This window comes from Geotrypetes seraphini, chromosome 2 (genome assembly GCF_902459505.1).
Source record: "Geotrypetes seraphini chromosome 2, aGeoSer1.1, whole genome shotgun sequence".
Taxonomy (NCBI): Eukaryota; Metazoa; Chordata; class Amphibia; order Gymnophiona; family Dermophiidae; genus Geotrypetes; species Geotrypetes seraphini.
In genome coordinates this window covers 481703976-481723688 of record NC_047085.1, presented here as the reverse complement: position 1 = coordinate 481723688, position 19713 = coordinate 481703976, and the positions used below count along the sequence as shown (strand labels likewise).

Sequence of the window (19713 nt, the reverse complement as noted above, 5' to 3'; positions counted from 1 at the left end):
AAAAGGGCTACAGCCCATCAAGTCTGCCCACTCTGCTTACCCACCCCCTGTCTATGCCCTAATGACCCAATTTCCTTATCTTGACCCTCATAGGGATCCCACATGGGTATCCCATTTATTCTTAAAGTCTGGCACGCTGTCTGCCTCGATCACCTGCACTGGAAGCTTGTTCCAATGATCAACCACTCTCTCTGTGAAGAAATACTTTCTGGTGTCGCCATGAAATTTTCCGCCCCTGAGTTTGAGCGGGTGCCCTCTTGTGGCCGAGGGTCCCTTGAGAAAGAAAATATCATCTTCCACTTCGACACATCCCGTGAGGTACTTAAATGTTTCGATCATGTCTCCCCTCTTCCTACGTTCCTCAAGAGTGTAGAGCTGCAATTTGTTCAGTCTCTCTTCGTACGAGAGACCCTTGAGCCCCGAGATCATCCTGGTGGCCGTCCGTTGAACCGATTCAATTCTGCGCACATCTTTACTGTAATGTGGCCTCCAGAATTGCACACAGTACTCCAGATGAGGTCTCACCATGGCCCTGTACAACGGCATTATGACTTCAGGCTTTCGGCTGACGAAACTTCTATTGATACAACCCAATATCTGCCTTGCCTTAGATGAAGCCTTCTCCACTTGATTGGCAGTTTTCATGTCTGCACAGATGATTACTCCTAAATCTCGTTCTGCTGAAGTCCTAGTTAAAGTTTCTCCATTCAAGAAGTACGTCCTGCATGGATTTCCGCTTCCAAGGTGCATGACCTTACATTTCTTAGCATTGAAGCCTAGCTGCCAGGTTGAGGACCAACTTTCCAATGTAAGCAGGTCCTGCACCATATAATTCTGTAAACTGCATTCACTTACTATATTACATAGTTTGGCGTCATCGGCGAATAGTGTTATTTTACCTTGAAGCCCTTGAGTCAGATCCCCTATGAATATGTTGAAAAGGAGTGGACCCAGGACCGAGCCCTGCGGCACTCCACTGGTCACCTCTGATGTTTTAGAGAGGGTATCATTAACCACCACCCTCTGAAGTCTGCCACTCAGCCAATCATTGACCCATGCAGTTAGTGTCTCTCCTAACCCCATCGATTCCATCTTGCTTAGCAGCCTGCGGTGTGGGACACTGTCAAAAGCTTTCCTGAAGTCCAGGTACACGACGTCCAAAGACTCTCCCAAGTCCAACTTTGGACAAGGATGTCTCCCTGTTTTCAGTAGATGCAGGCAGTGCCCCCCCAGTTGAAAGTCTAGCAATGCTTGTTAGTCTATTGTAACTTCCTTGTCTGGGTTTTGAAAAGCTGTCCAGACGCCTGGACATGGCCTCTTAAAAATCCAGACATAACCCTACCTAGAATGCTTTAAGTTTTTTTGTATACTGCGGCATTTTGCTTCATCTGTACACAATCTGATGGTGTTGAATATTTCCATCTACTGTTCTGTATTGCGGTCATGGTATAGGGAACCTAAAGAATTGTCATCGTGCAAGACCCTGCCCACACTCCTGATGCACCCATTGTGACACTGTCTACAGCTCTTTACATTTGTGTATACTGCGGCATTTGTATACCTGGGCTCCCTCCAATTATTCCGCAAGCAACTGAAAACCTGGCTTTTCACTAAAATGTAATTCTATCCCCCCTTACTCTTCTATAGATAATGTAAGCCTTCTCTTCCTATATTTTAAGTTCTTGTAAACCGTGCCGAGCTCCACAACATCCGTGGAGATGATGCGGTATATAAACTTAAGGTTTAGTTTAGTTTAGTTTAGCGGTGCATAAGCAAGCCAAAATGGGCAGGTTGCGTCTCACGCATAGCAAGAGCAGGGCCATGGGGCAGTCTACCCCGGGTGCAGGCAATTGCGGGGGGAGGGGGGGGACGGGACATGGAGTGGTAACGGGGCTGCGGTCCCCAGGAGTGCGGTTGTCAGCTCCACCAGACCTTGCCCTCTCTAACGCCAATATCCTGCTCTGAGGCAGAGAACCGGCAGAGCCAACGGCCATGTTCATGCAGACCATGGTCTCCATTGACTGGAGAAGGGAGGGGGGGGGCTCTGCCCCAGATGGCTGCCAAGGCAGCTATACGACTGCATTGTGCTCCTTGAGCGAGCTCCTTAGATTGGCTCCTGGAGGTGGCGAGTACTATGGTACACCGACAAATCCACGCAGAATTCTGCTCCAACAAATGCGCCCTGACAATTGCACGAATGGACAAGTGCGCGCAGGACAATTGTGACCCATGAAGGATATCTGGAAGGCCCTGATTTGCTGTGAATTTAAGTGTAGGTCGGGGAGTCTCCCCCACCCCCCTCGATAAAAAGGGTTACTTTGTAGCCCTCAAAAAGACAAAAAAGTAACCTGTCGAATTTCAGGGTGCAACTGGCGCACGTTTGTCCTGTGTGCATTTGACGGATCACGAGTACTATATCATGGCCTTTTACAATTTTTTCCCCCCTTATTTGTGATACTTTTACTCCGCCTTTTATATTAGTCTATTCCTGGAATGCCCTCTGCTGCTTTTGTGGCTGCCACAGGCAGTTGGACTATCCCTGTGATTTGGGATATTAGGACTAGGGGACATGTGATGTGTTAAGAAATAGGGGTGGTTCAAGATGGTGGCAGCTTAGTGCAACACTCTGTACTAGGTTGGAGCGTTCTGATTTTTCAGCAAAATAATGCCTCATACTAAGAGAAAGGGAACGATGAGGTCAGAACCCTTGATGACCAGCACTTCCCTACCTGCTCAGCGGTCTATACAGAGTTTCTCTGTACTTCGTCTACACTGTTGCCCGGGAGCCCAGTTTGCTGTCTCATCGGCAGGAGGAGCTGCCGAAGACCTAGACCTTGAAACATCTCTCTCGCCTCCGGGTTCTGTTCCCCCACCGCTTCCAGCCCCAGCCACGGCACTGCTGGGAGTCCCAGACGAGGAGCACTCGATCTGGGAAATCTGAGTAATGCATTATTACATATTTTGTAACCTTAATATCAAACTGGAGTATTCTTTACACCAAAAAATAGAAGGTTTAGTATGCCAAAGGAATATTTTTGGAAAACAGCAGAGGAACCGGACAAGTGTTGAAGGTACATGTTTGTTATTTATTCTAGAGAAATGACTGCTTGTGAATCAAGAGGATATAAGCTTGGCTTTTAAATTGGCATGTGATTTAATGGCTGAGTGTGTGACACTGTCTTAGCACCCGAAGATTGTGGGTTTAAATCCCTCACTGCTCCTTGTGACCCAGGGCAAGTCACTTAATCCCTTCATTGCCAAAGGTACACTACATAATAATTGAGCCCACCAGGACAGAAGGAAAATCCAATCCAAGGGGCAACTGCTGCGAGATCTACAGAGGAGCATAGAAAGCTGGGAGGGGTAGTGCAAACTACTCCCCAGCTAGAGAAACCTGCGGCAACAACTCTGGAGAGCATTTAGGAAGCTTTCCAGACACTGAACACTACAGTTTCAAGATCTTCTACCCAGATTGTATCGTTTGTAAGTACAGTTGAGAACCTGTGGAGGAAATTGGACGGGACAAAAATGGAATTTTCCTCTGAACTAAAAAAAAGTCTCAGACAAGACAGATAAACTTGAAGAGTTAACATCCAGTATGTTCAAGGAAAGGAATGCTCTTGATAGGAAGATTGAACAGATTGAAAATTTCAATCGTAGATTGAACATAAGAATTTTAAATTTTCCTAAATCCTTGGTGATGACTCCCATTGAGTTTCTTAAAAAATACTTGATTGAAGTGTTAGGATTTTCTTCTGATAATATTCCGCCGGTAAATCGTATCTATCTACCTGTTAAAAAAGCAACGGAACCTGAACCAGGGACTTCACAAGCAAATATTCTTGATTCTTTAAATGTTACGGATATACTGGATTCAACTATTACCGAAAATACTGAAAGAACGACCCTATCAGTAATGTATGATAAGATACTTGGGTGTTAAATATATGTTTTTCTCCCCAGATCAACTAAAGATATTCATTGATATGAAGAAATTGGTCACTGGGAATGTTTAGGGCGCCTTTTACTAAGCTGCGGTAGCGTTTTTAGCGCACGCTGCAGATTAACGCGTGCAAACCCTCATGCTACCTGGATAAACTAACGCCAGCCCAATGCTGACATTAGCATCTAGCGTGCGCGGCAATTCTGCGCACGCTAAGCATGCGCTAAAACTACAATCGCAGTTTAGTAAAAAGGAGCCCTTAGTGTAATTGAATAGTTTATATAGAGCTACTTGCCTCCCCATTTTCATGTCACACTTTGAATCCCCATCCCATTCCTCCCATTCAATAACCTTCCGCAAGAAAATTTGGAGTAATCTTTTCTGTTCCAAATTTCTCAACCAACTCTCCTCCAATCCTAAGCCTACAGACTCTGAATCCTGCTGGTGCAATTGGATCTCCCTCTCCGAATCCATCTATCACTCCCTCGCTCCAATATCCACAAAAACCATCTCCTACCCCTGAAAGGCCCCTTGGTATCTACCGCTCCATAGAGAGCTGAAATAGAAATGTCGCACTTTGGAGCGCAAATGGAAAATAATCTAAATATTAAACTTTACAATTCATTACTAAAAAAAGCCAGGAAGAATTTCTTCGGAGATAAAATCTCCAGATCCAACAACCAGATCAGTGCGTTGTTTAACATTTGGCGCTCCTTAACTACAAAAAAGGATCCATCCTTGCTCCCCTCGTCTCTATCAGCAGATGCCCTTGCAAAATTCTTCAATGAAAAGGTTACCACCCTAAGATGCTCCTTCCCGCCTACAGTCTCCTACAACTCCCTAATCTCTACTGACCTCAACCCTTCCCTACCTGTCTCCAATCCCATTCCAGCCGACAGATCCTGGACCGTTTTTGAGCTTGTTTCCGAATTGCAAGTCTCCAAACTCTGCCTCAAACTAAAAACTTGCAAATGTACCTTGGATCCTTTCCCCTCCTACCTATTCGAGAATATCTCTACACAGGCCATCGCTTCCTTCACCAAACTTATAAACGATGCTCTAACATCGGGCCTTTTCTCCTCCGAACATATTGCACTAACCCCTCTACTGAAAAAGACTGACCTTGACCCCTCTATTCCCTCCAATTACCGTCCAATAGCAAATATCCCTCTCCTAACCAAGATGTTAGAATCCATCATATCCGCCTACCAACTCCGCCTATCAACTCTCATCCTACCTAGAAAGATTCTCTATTCTCCTACCCCATCAATTTGGCTTCAAACCCAACTTCAGCACCGAATCCCTATTAGCCTTACTAATCTCTAAGGTACAACAACTTCATTCTCGCAACAAATTCACTGTACTTCTACAATTCGACCTCTCCGCAGCTTTCGACGTCGTCCATCGTGATATCCTAATCTTCCAACTCTGTGAAATAGGCATAAGTTCCACAGTCCTAGAGTGGTTCTCGAAATTCCTACGTTTACGCTCCTACACCATTAACATAAACGGTACTTCATCCCCTCCCTGGAAGCCGATATGTGGAGTCCCGCAAGGCTCACTCCTCTCTCCTATCCTTTTCAATATTTACATGTCCTCTTTGAAACTCCTTCATCTATCCCTCCTGGAAACTCTCTACACCTATGCTGATGATATCCTCATCCTCCTTGAGACCGACTCAAACCTCACTAACCTCACTGAGAACATATCCGCATGTATAATGAACCTTCAATCCTGGGCACATTCTGTACAAATGAAATTGAACGAGTCCATAACAAAACTACTTTGGCTCGGCCCAATATTAGGTCATTTACCCACCTCCATCCCATTATCTTCCGGCTCCACTCTTCAGCTTGAGTTTTCAAGCAAAGTCCTTGGCATCATCATAGACTCCTCTCTCTCCTTCAATGACCACCTCAACTTCTTGGTAAAAAATTGCTTCTTTAGTCTTCATATGCTGAGGAAAGTGAGATTGTACTTTCATCATTCTCACTTTGTTGTCCTTGTTCAATCCACCATCCTCTCTAGACTGGATTATTGCAACTCCATCTATTTAAGCCTAACTAAAAAAAAACTCCATAGACTTGAACTAACCAGAACGCTGCGGCCAAGCTTATTTTCGCTAAAGGCAAGTTCGACCACGTCTCCCCACTCCTCTCCAAACTTCACTGGATCCCAGTTCACTCCAGAGTCCTCTTTAAATGTGCCTGTTTAGCTTTCAAGATCCTACATGGCATCCTCCCTCCCATTATCCCACTCTTCTGGAACTCCTCTAATCCTAATTCCACTAGATCCTCCCAAAAACTGAAACTATCATTCCCCTCTGCAAAAGGTATATTTCGCGTAGGAAAACTAGGAACATCCCTCCCCTTTAGAACCACAGAACTCTGGAACAACCTCCCCGCTCAGAATTTCAAGCTCCCTCTAATCCTTCCGCAAACACCTGAAAACTTGGCTCTTTTCAAAAATCTAACACCTCCTGCTCTTTGGCACCCTGTCCCTCTTTATCTTCCTAGCTCCTTTCCTATAACCCTTCATTGTAGCTCCTTTTCAACCTAACCCTGTAAACCGTGCCGAGCTCTACGCTTGTGGAGATGGTGCGGTATACAAACCTAAGGTTTAGTTTAGTTTAGTATTCTCCTCTTTAATTTCACTTGGATCCTCCGACCTATGTTATGATTAAGGTCTAAGGAAGCTTGTAAATTTTTCCTTTTTTCTGAAAAATTCTTTTTTTAAGGATTCCTTCTGTATTACCTAAACAAGTATGTACTTGCTTATAATTTTCAAATACCAATAAATAAATAATTAAAAAAAAAAAAAGAAATAGGGGTGTGCAGCACAATAAACTTTTTTTTAGTTTCCTATGTCATTTATTGGAATTTTCATTTTATTTGTTATTTTTATTATTGTCATTATTTTGGTAGCAATATCACTAGCAGTTCCAAAAGAATACACACTAATAAGAGACAATGCACACTTCCTTATGTGTACCTATTTGTGAACAGTGCACCTTTTTGAGAAATAGCACAAATCCTTTTACAAGAGCGTGCACTCTTTCCTGATATTGTTCACTATTCACACATACGAGGGGCCGCTGAAAGGTTCTCAGCCCAGCCAAGAAGAGAATGATGTGGAGCCATGAAACTTACAAGTTATTCCACACTTTTCTTGACACTTTTCATTTCAATGCATTTAGCAAATGGGCACAAGTACAGGGGAACCAAGCTACTGTGACATCACCAATGAGGTTGCATCTTAGTCATTGGTGGAATGAGGCATTATGACATCACAATACAAGGAGTCACTGAAAGGTTCTCAGCCCAGCCAAGAAGAGAATGATGTGGAGTCAAGAAACTTACAAGTTACTCTACACTTTTCTTGACAATTATTTGACAATCTAGGTGACACTGGGACAATATATTAGACTAATTCAAGGGCAGCAGAGCAATTTTTGGATTGGAAGGCCAAATCAGCCTTCATCTCTGTCCCCAAGCTCCCTAGTATCTCACCTAGATTTGACTTAAACAAATTACCTGGGCCAAGGTCCTGGGAGTTTACTCTATTCCATAGCCTATAAACAAAATCAAATCTTCCAGTGCCTTTTCTTCAGATGTCTACAAACACCTTTCTTTGCCCGAGCAGTTTCTCTTTCCTTTCAGTGCTGCTTTTTCTTATACAGTAAACAAGCTAACAGGAAGATCTCAACAGCTGCACTGCTGGCAATTTATTTTTATTTTCTACCCACTAACAAGAATATAACAAAGTTCTGGTTGAAAAGAAAAAGAGAAGTAAGTAATCCAGAAAGCACTAGGTAGCACATGCCATCAAGAAGATGGTGCCCTTATCAATGAAAACACAAAACACAAGCTTCTTTATTCTTTGATATACCGTTTATCAAACAGGTACCTAAATGGTTTACAATAAAAAATATGAATTAAAAGAAAATGATAAAAAATTATTAAAAGGGGAGTGCATTACAAATGAGGGAAAGAAAGGATCAGGTAAGTTGAGAAGTATATCGACATAAAAATAAAACAATTAAAGGGAGGGAAGTATCAGTAGGAAAATGGATCTCCAATATTGAAATCAAATACGAGGTGTGTTCCTCATTCTGATTCAAGGCGCCACAGTCAGTTTGAAGCTATGTTTCTCCGACGGGTGGTTGCACTTAATCCCCGATGAAAGCCTTGAAACGGGGACCTCGTCGGATGCACGCCATTATATGGAGCTAAAATATTGATACCTGAGCTTCAGTGAAGATACGTCGTTTATTTCCGATATGTATTTCTGATGGCGTTTTCGTTAGTGGACTGCAGCGTCTCTTTTTGATTGATTGTTTCACTAGGAGAGTGGTTCAACCTTTGTAGTTTAATTATAAATTATACATTTCATGGAGTTTGGTCTCCGTTTGGAGAGTTTATCATTTTTACGTTTAGAGGAGCAAAATGATGTATAGTGACAACAGAGGCTCATTATTGTCTCACAGATAGTCCCTGGTGTGCACTCACAATTACGGAAACCTTCTCATTCTTAAAAAAATAATTTTCACTTACCCCCCCCACACACCTTTTTACAAAACCATAGCACATTTGTTAGCGCCAGCCATGGTGGTAACAGCTCCGATGCGGCCAGCGTTAAAACCACACTACGGTTTTGTTAAAGGGGGGAGGGGCTTAGTATTTGATTTCATTATTGTGGGAGATCCATTTTCCTAGTGATACTTTCTTGTTTAGGAGAGCTTGTTGTTTTGGTGGATTTTTGTACCTCTTCTATTTCCGGTTTATTTTGGCTTATCAATGAAGTGGCAATGCCACTCCACAGATAATTCCAGATTCTTAAAGAATTTAGGGCTCCTTTTACTAAGGTGTGCTAACGTTTTAGCACGCGCTACAATGCCGCGTGCGCTAGACGCTAACGCCTCCATAGAGCTTGCATTAGTATTTTTCATTTAGCGCGGGGTTTGCGCACGCTAATCTTCAGCGTGCGCTAAAAACGCTAGCGCACCTTAGTAAAAGGAGCCTTTAGCCTTGCCAACACAATTATCACAGGCCATATACTGAATTCCAGAATACTTCAGACACAATGCTATAGCATGGAAACTGCAACCACCAACTTGATGTGCTGGGCCTATCTAGTGCCTCATTTGGGGAAAGGCTCATTTATAATTATTTTTTTCAACAGAAAGCTTCTATAAGTTTATGAGGGAAAAGGTTACTTGAAATTTATTGAAGTAGCTTCAATTATATACTGGGATCCGAGCAGCCACATCACAAAAATAATTACAGCACCACTCTGTGGATATACTGTACATGACTTTGAATTTTTATTTCTAAAGGGAAAATCCTAGTACTAGGGCTGCTGAAAAGTTCTCAGCCCAGCCAAGAAGAGGCACTTCATTTCAATGAGGCAAATGCATCTTGTAAATGGGCACAAGCATAGGGCAACCAATCCATTGTGACATCACCGATGATGTTGGCTCTTAAGTATTGGTGGAATGAGGCATTATGACATCACAATAGGAGGAGGGGCCTCTGAAAAGTTCTCAGCCCATTCAAGAAGAGAATGATGTGCAGCCATGAAACTTGCAAGTTATTCCACACTTTTCTTGACAGTTCATTTCAATGAGGCAAATGCATCTTGTAAATGGGCACAAGTATAGGGAAACCAATCCATTGTGACATCACCGATGAGGCTGGCTCTTAAGCATTGGTGGAATGAGGCATTATGACATCACAATCGGAGAGGGGCCTCTGAAAAGATCTCAGCCTATCCAAGAAGAGAATGATGTGGAGCCATGAAACTTGCAAGTTATTCCACACTTTTCTTGACACTTTTCATTCATTTCATATAATTGAACCTGAAAAATGTTAAGAAAAGTGTGGAATAACTTGTAAGTTTCTGGGCTCCACATCATTCTCTTCTTGGTTGGGCTGAGAACTGTTCATACAATAGGAAGATTGCTGTTTCTAGGAAAGGGATGGGCAACTCTGAGAGTTCCAATCCAGTCAGGTTTTTAAGATTTCCACAATGAATGTCCATGAGATTGATTTGAACGTACTGCTTCAATTGTATGCACATAGATCTCACAAGTTTAAAAGTTTATTTAAAATTTGTTAAACCGCCTATATGTGGTTTCTAGGCGGTTTACAATTAAAACTAGCGGGTAGCTTTACAATGACCAATACATTTAAGAACAGCAAATTTGACAGACTGAGGTAAGGTAGAAATAATCTCTTTGCTCTACTAAGAAAAGGGGAAATCCTAAGAAAATTAAAATACCGTCCTGATAAGAACGTTTAAATATTATAAGCATCTTTAAATAAAAATGCCTTTAATTTTGATTTGAATCGAGTCATTGATGCTTCTTCTATTAAGGTAATGGGAGCGGAGTTCCACAGTGACGGGGCGGTAACCAAAAAGATGGATGTACACATTGTATTAATATAATTTAAAGACGGCATGGATAAAAGAAGCTGTGAGGTAGATCTCCGCGATCTTAATGGAGTGCAGGGAATGAGATGCTTGTTTATAAATTCTGGACTATTAGAAGCGCGAGTTTTAAAAGTCAGCAGAAGGATTTTGTAAGTGATCCTATGTCCAATTGATAACCAGTCTGCTTTTATTAATAGTGGGTTCACGTGATCGTATTTCATGGATATTCATAAGTTTCAAGTTTCAAGTTTAATTGAATTTGATAAATCGCTTATTACATACTAAGCGAGTGACATTAAAATATATGTTGTACAGCTTTAAAAGGGGATTAAAAACAAACTGACAAAACAGACAGACTCAGATACATAAGGGAAGGGAAAAGATAAGGTAAAAGTTACAAAATTACTGTTATTCAATTGAGAAAAAAGCCAGGTAGGGGAAAAACATAAGGATTGGGATAAAATTGTTAAAAAGGATTATTTAAAGATTAAAAGAAGCTTTAAAAAGAAAAGTTTTTAAATTGGTTTTAAATATATTAAGGTCTTTAACTTCTCTTATATATAAAGGGAGGGCATTCCAGGTAAGAGGGGCCATTACTGAAAATATGTCATGACGTCTGGTTCCAATAATTTTCAAAGAAGGAACCATAAGCAACCCTTGAGTTATAGAACGCAGTGAACGTGTCATGTTATGTGGAATTAGTAACCGGTTTATAAATTGGGGTTCATTGGTGGATAGTGTTTTAAATACTAAAAGTAATATTTTATATGTTATTCGTTGATTAATGGGAAGCCAGTGTGAGTCTATTAGAAAGGGTGTTACATGGTCGTAGTTTTTTCCATTGTGAATAATTTTAATTGCAGTATTTTGGATTATTTGTAAACATTTTTTTTCCTTTTGAGTGGTGTTTAACAGAAGTGAATTGCAATAGTCTAATTTAGCTATGACGAGAGAATGTATTAAAATGTTTAAAGATTTCGGTTCTAGAAACTTGGACGTGGAGCGAATCAAACGCAAACGATAAAAGCAACATTTGACTACATTGCTAATGTGCTCTTGATAAGAAAATAATAATAACAACATAATAACAAATTTCTAGACCGCATAACCCTAAGTTCAGTGCGGTTAACAAAAGATTATGCTATGAGAAAATGCAAAAAAAAAAGAAAATGTAATACACAGATATTAGTTAGTCAAGGGGCTCTTTTTACTAAGGTGCGCTAGCGTTTTTAGCGCACATAGGAAATTACCGCATGTTACACCGCGCGCTACGCTTCTATAACTAATGCCAGCTCAATGCTGGCATTAAGGTCTAGCGCACGCGGCTATGTAGCGCGCGCTATTCCGCGCGTTAAAGCCCTAATGCGGCTCAGTAAAAGGAGCCCAAAAATTTGGAGCAAAAAAAAGTCTTCAGAAGTTTTCTATAATGTGTATAAGATGTAGATCTAATCCATAATGGGCAAAAATCTTGATCGTACTGAGCTGCTTGATAAGAAAGACGGCGACCATGATGTATCTTACTTTTGCACCCCTTAACCGAAGGGAAAGTAAATAAGGCATGAGATTTTCTACTGTTCTCATGCATCATAAAAACAAATCTGTCAACGAGATAAAGTGGGGCCACACCAGATGCAACTTTCATTGTAGAAATCTTAAAAACCCAACTGGGTTGTGACTTTGAGGACCGTGGTTGACCACCCCTGTTCTAGGAGGTCAGAAAGTAGTGGGGGGGTTTTCACTAGAATGTGAAAACTTAAAATTATGACTATTCCTTATAGTTTATCATATTTAGTATAGACAGCATTTGTAGACTGGTAAGTGTATAGAGATCAGACATGAGCTGCATAACTCTCTCTCTCTTGTGCTATGTCAAAGATGCCACCAAACTGGCAGCAGGAAATCTCGAAGCCTTAGAACTGGTTGCTAAACAACCAGGTCATTGCACTGCCAGCAGCCCACTCAGTGCTTCAGTTCTCTTTTTACATTTTCCAACATATGGAATATAGGAAAGAATTATACAAAACGGATCTAAATCTGTCCATCTGTCTGATTTCCTGGGGCAAAATCATTTTCCAAAGAAGGGATCCAAAGTATCCCAGTCTGGATTGCTGGGGGAGGGGGGGGGAAAGGTCTAACTTGGAGGAAACGCAGAGACATTAAGTTAGTATTTTGAAAGAAGGAACCGTCCCAGAAATCTGCATAGTTTTACTTTAGGAGGCAGATTGTACAACGTTCACAGATCAAGAAAGAACAGCAGAGCATCTGGTGAAGGGTGGAATGTTTCAAGCAGCTTCCCGCAATACTTCCCAGCCAACACCTCCTACACACCTACACATTAAAATACCCATTTCCATAGGCAAATGCATCTTATATAAATTCCCATATATGCTCTTTTAGAATAATACTCCCAGATTCAGCTCCATATCTAGAAAACATCTCCCCTTTAATGCATATACATACATTTATAAACATGTCCCATATACTGTACATTCCAACACATGCAAAAAGTATATCCCTTTAAACACCACAATACCTATGCCTCTCCACACACATCAAACATTCCCTTATGCAAACTGTAGCCCCTTCCAAAAGACTTTCAAGGTACATCACAAAAAAACTCACATGCTTTCACATCTCTTACACCCAAGTAATAATAACGTAGACAACACATTCTTCAATTTATATCAATGTTACCAGCCAGCGGTGGGTTTGCCTGCAGAAAACCGCATTTAATAACAAAGTAGAGAAAAAGCCTCAAGCACTTTATTAGAGACGGCAATCAATATCGATTTTGAGCCGCTCGCTTTTTATCATAGGCAACATAAAACTCCACTAAGCCCACCGCTTAAAGTGGTGGAAGCTCCTTCATTACGGCGTTGTCTCCTCACAACTGTCCGACCTCAGCTCCTAGTTGTTGAAATGCCCACATAGAAGGCAGATTGTCACACAAAAAAAGATAAGAACCCCTAGCTCAACATAAGCTCCTGTAGTTCAGTGGTTAAAGACATTTCTTCCATCTTTCGCAGGACATGGGTTCAAATCCCTAGTATAGTCAGGTACCCCAGTACATATTCCTATTTTTTTAATGGCAATTTGCCATTTTGGTGCATACTGATGATGTCACAATGATGTCAAGATTGTGCATCAGTTTCAAAAGTAAGAACCCACTTCCTCTGAACCACAGCTATTGCGAGTAGGGTTTCTCTTCTTATTTTCTTAAACTTTGGGAATGAGGTTTAGTATACAATATATTTGTTCATGTGCTTTGCTTGAGTAATGCATTATTACATATCTTGTAACCTTAATATCAAACTGGAGTATTCTTTACACCAAAAAAATAGAAGGTTTAGTATGCCAAAGGAATATTTTTGGAAAACAGCAGAGGAACTGGACAAGTGTTGAAGGTACATGTTTGTTATTTATTCTAGAGAAATGACTACTTGTGAATCAAGAGGATATAAGCTTGGCTTTTAAATTGACATGTGATTTAATGGCTGAGTGTGTGACACTGCCTTAGCACCCGAAGATTGTGGGTTTAAATCCCTCACTGCTCCTTGTGACCCAGGGCAAATCACTTAATCCCCTCATTGCCCCATGTACACTACATAAGAATTGAGCCCACCAGGACAGAAGGAAAATATGATAAAGTAGCTGAATATAAATACCACTTAGGATATAAATGGTATATAGATAAATAAAATATAATAGTGGTGCCATTTTACCCCATACAATTTTAATGTAAGAAAAAATCATAAAATCGCTGTTCTAATAATGTCTTAATGCTAAAACACGATAATGTTATAGACATTGTCAGGACATCTATGTAATGCCTAAAAGGCGATTCTATAAAGGGCATCTAACTATACAGACATGCTTAAATTCGCTGGACACCGCTGCACGATTCTCTATTGTGCGTCTATGCATAATAGAATCACGCTGAGCGTTGTATTCCCAGATGTCTAAACGATGCCTAACTTTTAGGCGTCCTTTACAGAATTTGCCCCTTTGTGCCTAATGGCCCAACCACTATTGTCATTCCCTTGATATTATAAACTTCATGAAATGCATCAATTGTAGTATGTGACTGAAAGCAACTGTAAAACCATGCAACCTCTTATAAGTTTGTATGCAAACACATGCATATGTGTCAAGCCTTATACTTGAAGAATAAAGAATCCCAGCACTTTGTGGTCATCCTCACAGTTTTCATTGAGTTTCTACTGTGGGAAGGTCGTTTCTCCTGTTTTTGTTGCAATGGTACCACACATGAAACATTCCACTATTCCAACCCATCTTCATTTTCCATACAGTGCCTCAGGATTACCTAAAATATGGTAAAGAATTCCCCCAAATACTCATACTTCTTCGACATTAACCCAACCCCCAACCATATCATCCCCATCTCAACCCCCAAAAACAATCAATTACACACCTGACTAAAAAGGGGGTAGGTAGGAGGGATGAAAAACCCTCTCTGCATCCAGTCAACATACACTGAGCCTACCAGAAATCCTCTGTCTTATTCTACACAAACTCCCTCAACTGATTGGTGCCTTTCCTCAACTACGACAACCAATCAGCTGCAGGATCCTCCATTGCCTGTTTCACTCCAGCTCTAATACCACTCCAACCATTTCTTTTAACCCATTTAACCCCTGCCAGGCAACTCAGCCATGTTATTTCACCCCTAGTGCAATACTGGGGGTGCATACAAATAAGTATTTTTATTAAATATCCCATAATGAAAGAGAAAAAAATATATATCATATTTGTACCTTGGAAGGAATCATTCAACATTACGTTTTCCCTTTTTATTTTCTCCAAACAGGTCTCGTGTTCCTTCTTGATGACACAGTCAGGATGCATTGCAGTTATCTAAGAATCATAACAACAACAAAAAAGGCATTTAAAGCAATATCTGAAATGCTGAACTGACATAAAATAAAAGAGGGATTAGAGTTGTCTAGATCTCTGATCTGATTGGAGGATTTTCTAAGTGCCAGATAGGGAAGGAGATTAAAATTGGGTCAGCTATTTATCTACTTATGGGCTCCTTCTATTAAGCTTTAGTGTGTGCTTCCCACAAATTACAGAGAAACAGAGAAAAATGAAGGCAGATTAAGACCATATGGCCTAACTAGTCTGCTCAACCAAGCTAGCCACTATCCCCTCCTCTCCATTAGAGATCCAATCTACTTGTCCCGAGCTTTCTCGAATTCAGATACACTCGTCGTCTCCACCACCTTCACTGGGAGGCCATTCCAAGCATTCACCACTGTTTCCATGAAAAAATATTAATTGTTACTTCTGAATCTATCTCCTTTCAATTTCATCGTATGCCTCCCCCCTCTCCTCATTCCAGATCTTTGTCTCTAATGAAAGAGACTCACTTCATGCACAATTATGCCATGTAGGTATTTAAACATTTCTACGAGTGGACAAAAGTTCTTCACCCCCTAAACTGTTCCCTTGGGTTTTAACCTTGCATTTCTTAGCATTAAATTGTAGTTGCCACATTTTGGACCATTTTTCAGCCATTGCTAAGTCTTTCCACAATCACACCATCAAGGGTCTACTCTTATTGCAGATTTTGGTATCATCTGTAAATAGGCAACTCATTTTTTTTTTTTTTTAATAAATCTTTATTCATTTAAAAAAGCCAACATAAAGTGCAACAGATTAACAAACAATTCATACAATAAACAGCATTCATTACTAACAAATAATATAATAAGTACATAACACCCCCCCTCCCAAACGCTCCCACCTAACCTTCCTGGATGTGCATAGCAAATAGGCAAATCTTACCTGACAGCACATCAGCAAAATCACATACAAAAATTTAAAAAGTAACAAGTCCAAGAACCGAACCTTGTGGCACACCACTGCTAACATCCTTGTCCTCAGAGAGATCTCTATTGACCCAGTTCTTGACCCAGTTCATCACTTTGGGGACCACACCAAGGGCACTTAGTTTATTTATTAGATGCCTGTGTGGGACATTGTCAAAGGCTTTGCAAAAATCTAAATACACCACAACTAGCATTCTAACCAATGCTCTGGTCACCCAATCAAAGAAATTGATCATATTTGTCTGACAAGGCCTGACTCTAATGAATTACAAGACCTACCTCTGGCATCCTTAGTACAGGGGTAGGGAACTCCGGTCCTCGAGAGCCGTATTCCAGTCGGGCTTTCAGGATTTCCCCAATGAATATGCATGAGATCTATTTGCATGCACTGCTTTCAATGCATATTCATTGGGGAAATCCTGAAAACCCGACAGGAATACGGCCCTCGAAGACCGGAGTTCCCTACCCCTGCTGTAGTAAATGGGCACTTTTGCATGCTCACAGCGTGCAGAAAATAAATATTTTTTTCATTTTTCTGCCAGGAAGTGTGTGTCTGAGGAGGAGAGAGGATGCGACATCACTAATCAGTTGGTGCATGGGACATTTCCATGTGCTAATTGATTAGTGCAGGGTTAGCGCAGAGGCCCTTACCCCATAGGAGGGGCCTTAAGCAACCTGGGCCAATCAGATCCTTATTACAGACATCTTTGCCCTTAGTAGAAGTTTTTGAATATTCTAAGGCTTTTCTAGCTTGGCTTGATATTGTTGAACCCATGTATTTTTACTCTATTGTCCCCCATCACTCACTTGTTCTATTTTTCATGTATCTGATCCTTTCTATAAACTATGAGTGTATCCTTAATGGCTTCAGTGTTCACAATGATTTGCCTGCCAACTCCAGAGAAGGGGAATTCACACTTTTAAAGGAGTCATTATGCTAAACACTAATGCGTCCATTATAGTCTATGGACGTGTTAGCATTTAGCGTGCACTAAGACGGGTAGTGTGCCTTAGTAAAAGGACCCCTTCGTTTGTTCGGTTTTTTTTCTTTTTTTTTTTTTTTTTTATAATTCTTTATTCATTTTCACAAATTACATTAAGTGTTAATATTTTCATTCACAGTAACAATAAATACATCACTTATAAACAATCATTGGTATATTACATATATTCTTATCCCTATTCCTCGTCCATCCCCCCCCAACCATATACTCCATTATTGTATGATATATGTAATAATAAAATACCCCCTCCCTACCTCATAAACTAATAAACATAAGGGAAATAATTTTACTTAATCCTGACAATATTTTGTTAATGGTTTCCATACATCCTGAGGAGATTAAATTATAACTTTTGGTGGAATTCTTTATGTCATATCTATAAAATGGAAAGATTTACTGCGTTCGGTTTTTTTTCTAATGGATTCATGATCCTCCTCATCAAAGCACTCACAACCTCAACTTCTTCTTGACTCTTCGATTACCTACTGATTCTGTCATTACTCTGTGAGAGTTTCCTCGACTGATTATTTTCTTCTTACACTTCAACTGGCTTTGGGTTTTTTTTCCCATTACTCTCTAATAACCAACTTATTAGGTACTCGTGAAGCTTTAAATCCAGTACTTTGAGTCAGCCGTACTCATTTTAGCTGTCAAGCTTCCTTCTCTCAACTTGTCCTAAGTTTCCTTGAGGTTCTTGCCTCCTGGAATCTTGCAATCCAACAGGCCTTTTGATGCAGCTTCTCCTCTTAAACCCAATTTATACGAGAAAAGCATTGCTTTCCTTGGCATTCATCAGGTTCACAGATATGAATCTGGGCGATGACTATAACCTTTTCAGTCTGAAAATATTGAAAACTCATCTATGAAATTCGTCTTTCATGTTTTGACAACTTTCACTTCTCCCCAAGTGGAGAAATATTTTTGCACAATTTTTGTAATTAAGGTTCAAAATCTCTCTCAAATAGCAACAATTGCCACAACTCCTCTTCTGTTTTAGTGCCTGTTACAGTCTCTTCATTGACTGTACGGCTTTCTTGAGCATCAACCGCTTGGACCTGTCATAAGAACAGGCGGTATAATAAGTTTTAATAAAACATAAAACATCATAGCACAGAGTTTTGTTTGATATATTTGATTGTGAGATAAAGTATCATCTTTCTAATGGCAGACAGATCCTGTGAGACCATGATCATACATCTGCCATGTTTGACTTGGTCTGTTACCAGATTCTTTTAGCTTAATTGTCAGATTTGGGGGTAAATGTTTTTGGTTTAGGGGTAGTTTCCTCAACCTTTAGTGATCATTTAGGGCTGGACTTGGTAAATGGCACCCAAAGTTAAATGCTGGAAAAATCTGTACAAAATCATATTCAATAGAGCACAGTTCTTCAACCGCCGGTCCGCGGACCGGTGCCGGTCTGCAGAAAATTTCTGCCGGTCCGCGCAGGGCCGGCAAGATCAAGTCGGCAGTTAAATTTCCTGCCGACTGCGGTTCCTGCTCACTAATGTTCCTCCCAGCCTCAGGCAATTAAGATAGGCTGCCGACGTCGGGGCCTTCCCTCTCTGAGTCTCACCTGTTCGGAAACAGGAAGTTGAAACAAAATAGGCGGGTCTCAGAGAGTGAAGGTCCCGACATCGGCAGCCTGTCTTGATTGCCACCCCTGCCGAGTTGCTGAAGAGGGCCGCGGGGAAGTTACAAGTAGAATGGAGAGAGCTGCAGATACAGGTGCAGGTGGAGGGAGATGGTCAGCCTGTGCGAGCAAGATCCTGGGGAGCCTTCACAGTGACTTCCTACCCTCCCACCAGCTCTCCTACTTGCCAGGGCAGTGATTTACCGGCAACTTCCTGCAGGCAAGTACTGAGAGCTGCTGGAAGGGGAGACAGCCACTGTAGGAGGCAGGGAAGCTGCTGGATAAAGGGAGAGCTGTTACTGGACTTGGAGAGAGTTAGAAGGAGAGATGCTGCTGGGAGGGGAGGAGGGAAAGGGATGAGAAGAGAAGAGAGTTAATGTTGGATAGAGGGAGGAGGGAAGGTAGAAGAAGGAGAGATGCTGCTGGAAGGGGAAGAGGGAAAGGGATGGGAAGAGAGTTAATGTTGTATAGAGGGAGGAGGGAAGGGAGAAGAAGGAGAGATGCTGCTGGGAGGGGAGGAGGGAAAGGGATGGGAAGAGAGTTAATGTTGGATAGAGGGAGGAGGGAAGGGAGAAGAAGGAGAGATGTTGCTGGGAGGGGAGGAGGGAAAGGGATGGGAAGAGAGTTAATGTTGGATAGAGGGAGGAGGGAAGGGAGAAGGAAAAAAAGGAAGGAGGGAAGGGAGAAAGAAAAAAGGAAGGAAGCAGCTGGCAGGGAGATTACAGGAGGGGAAGGGGGTCAGGGTGGAATGGAGAGATCAGATGAGGGAAAGGGGAGAGAGAGGAATGAGAAAGTAGAGAGACATTGATGCTGGAAAGGGGGTCAGCAAAGAAATGAGAGAGGGATAAAGAT

The 19713-nt window shown here is 41.3% G+C and overlaps 1 protein-coding gene across 3 annotated transcripts in view; it reads right to left on the bottom strand.

Moving 5' to 3' along the window:
- ADCYAP1R1 (ADCYAP receptor type I) overlaps nt 1-19713 on the bottom strand; it is a 372428-nt gene that overhangs the window by 277767 nt on the left and 74948 nt on the right. For all 3 annotated transcript variants that reach the window (XM_033931771.1, XM_033931772.1, XM_033931773.1), the window contains one exon: nt 15151-15250. In XM_033931771.1, the coding sequence (XP_033787662.1) occupies nt 15151-15250 (100 nt within the window). The remainder of the gene's footprint in view (nt 1-15150; nt 15251-19713) is intronic.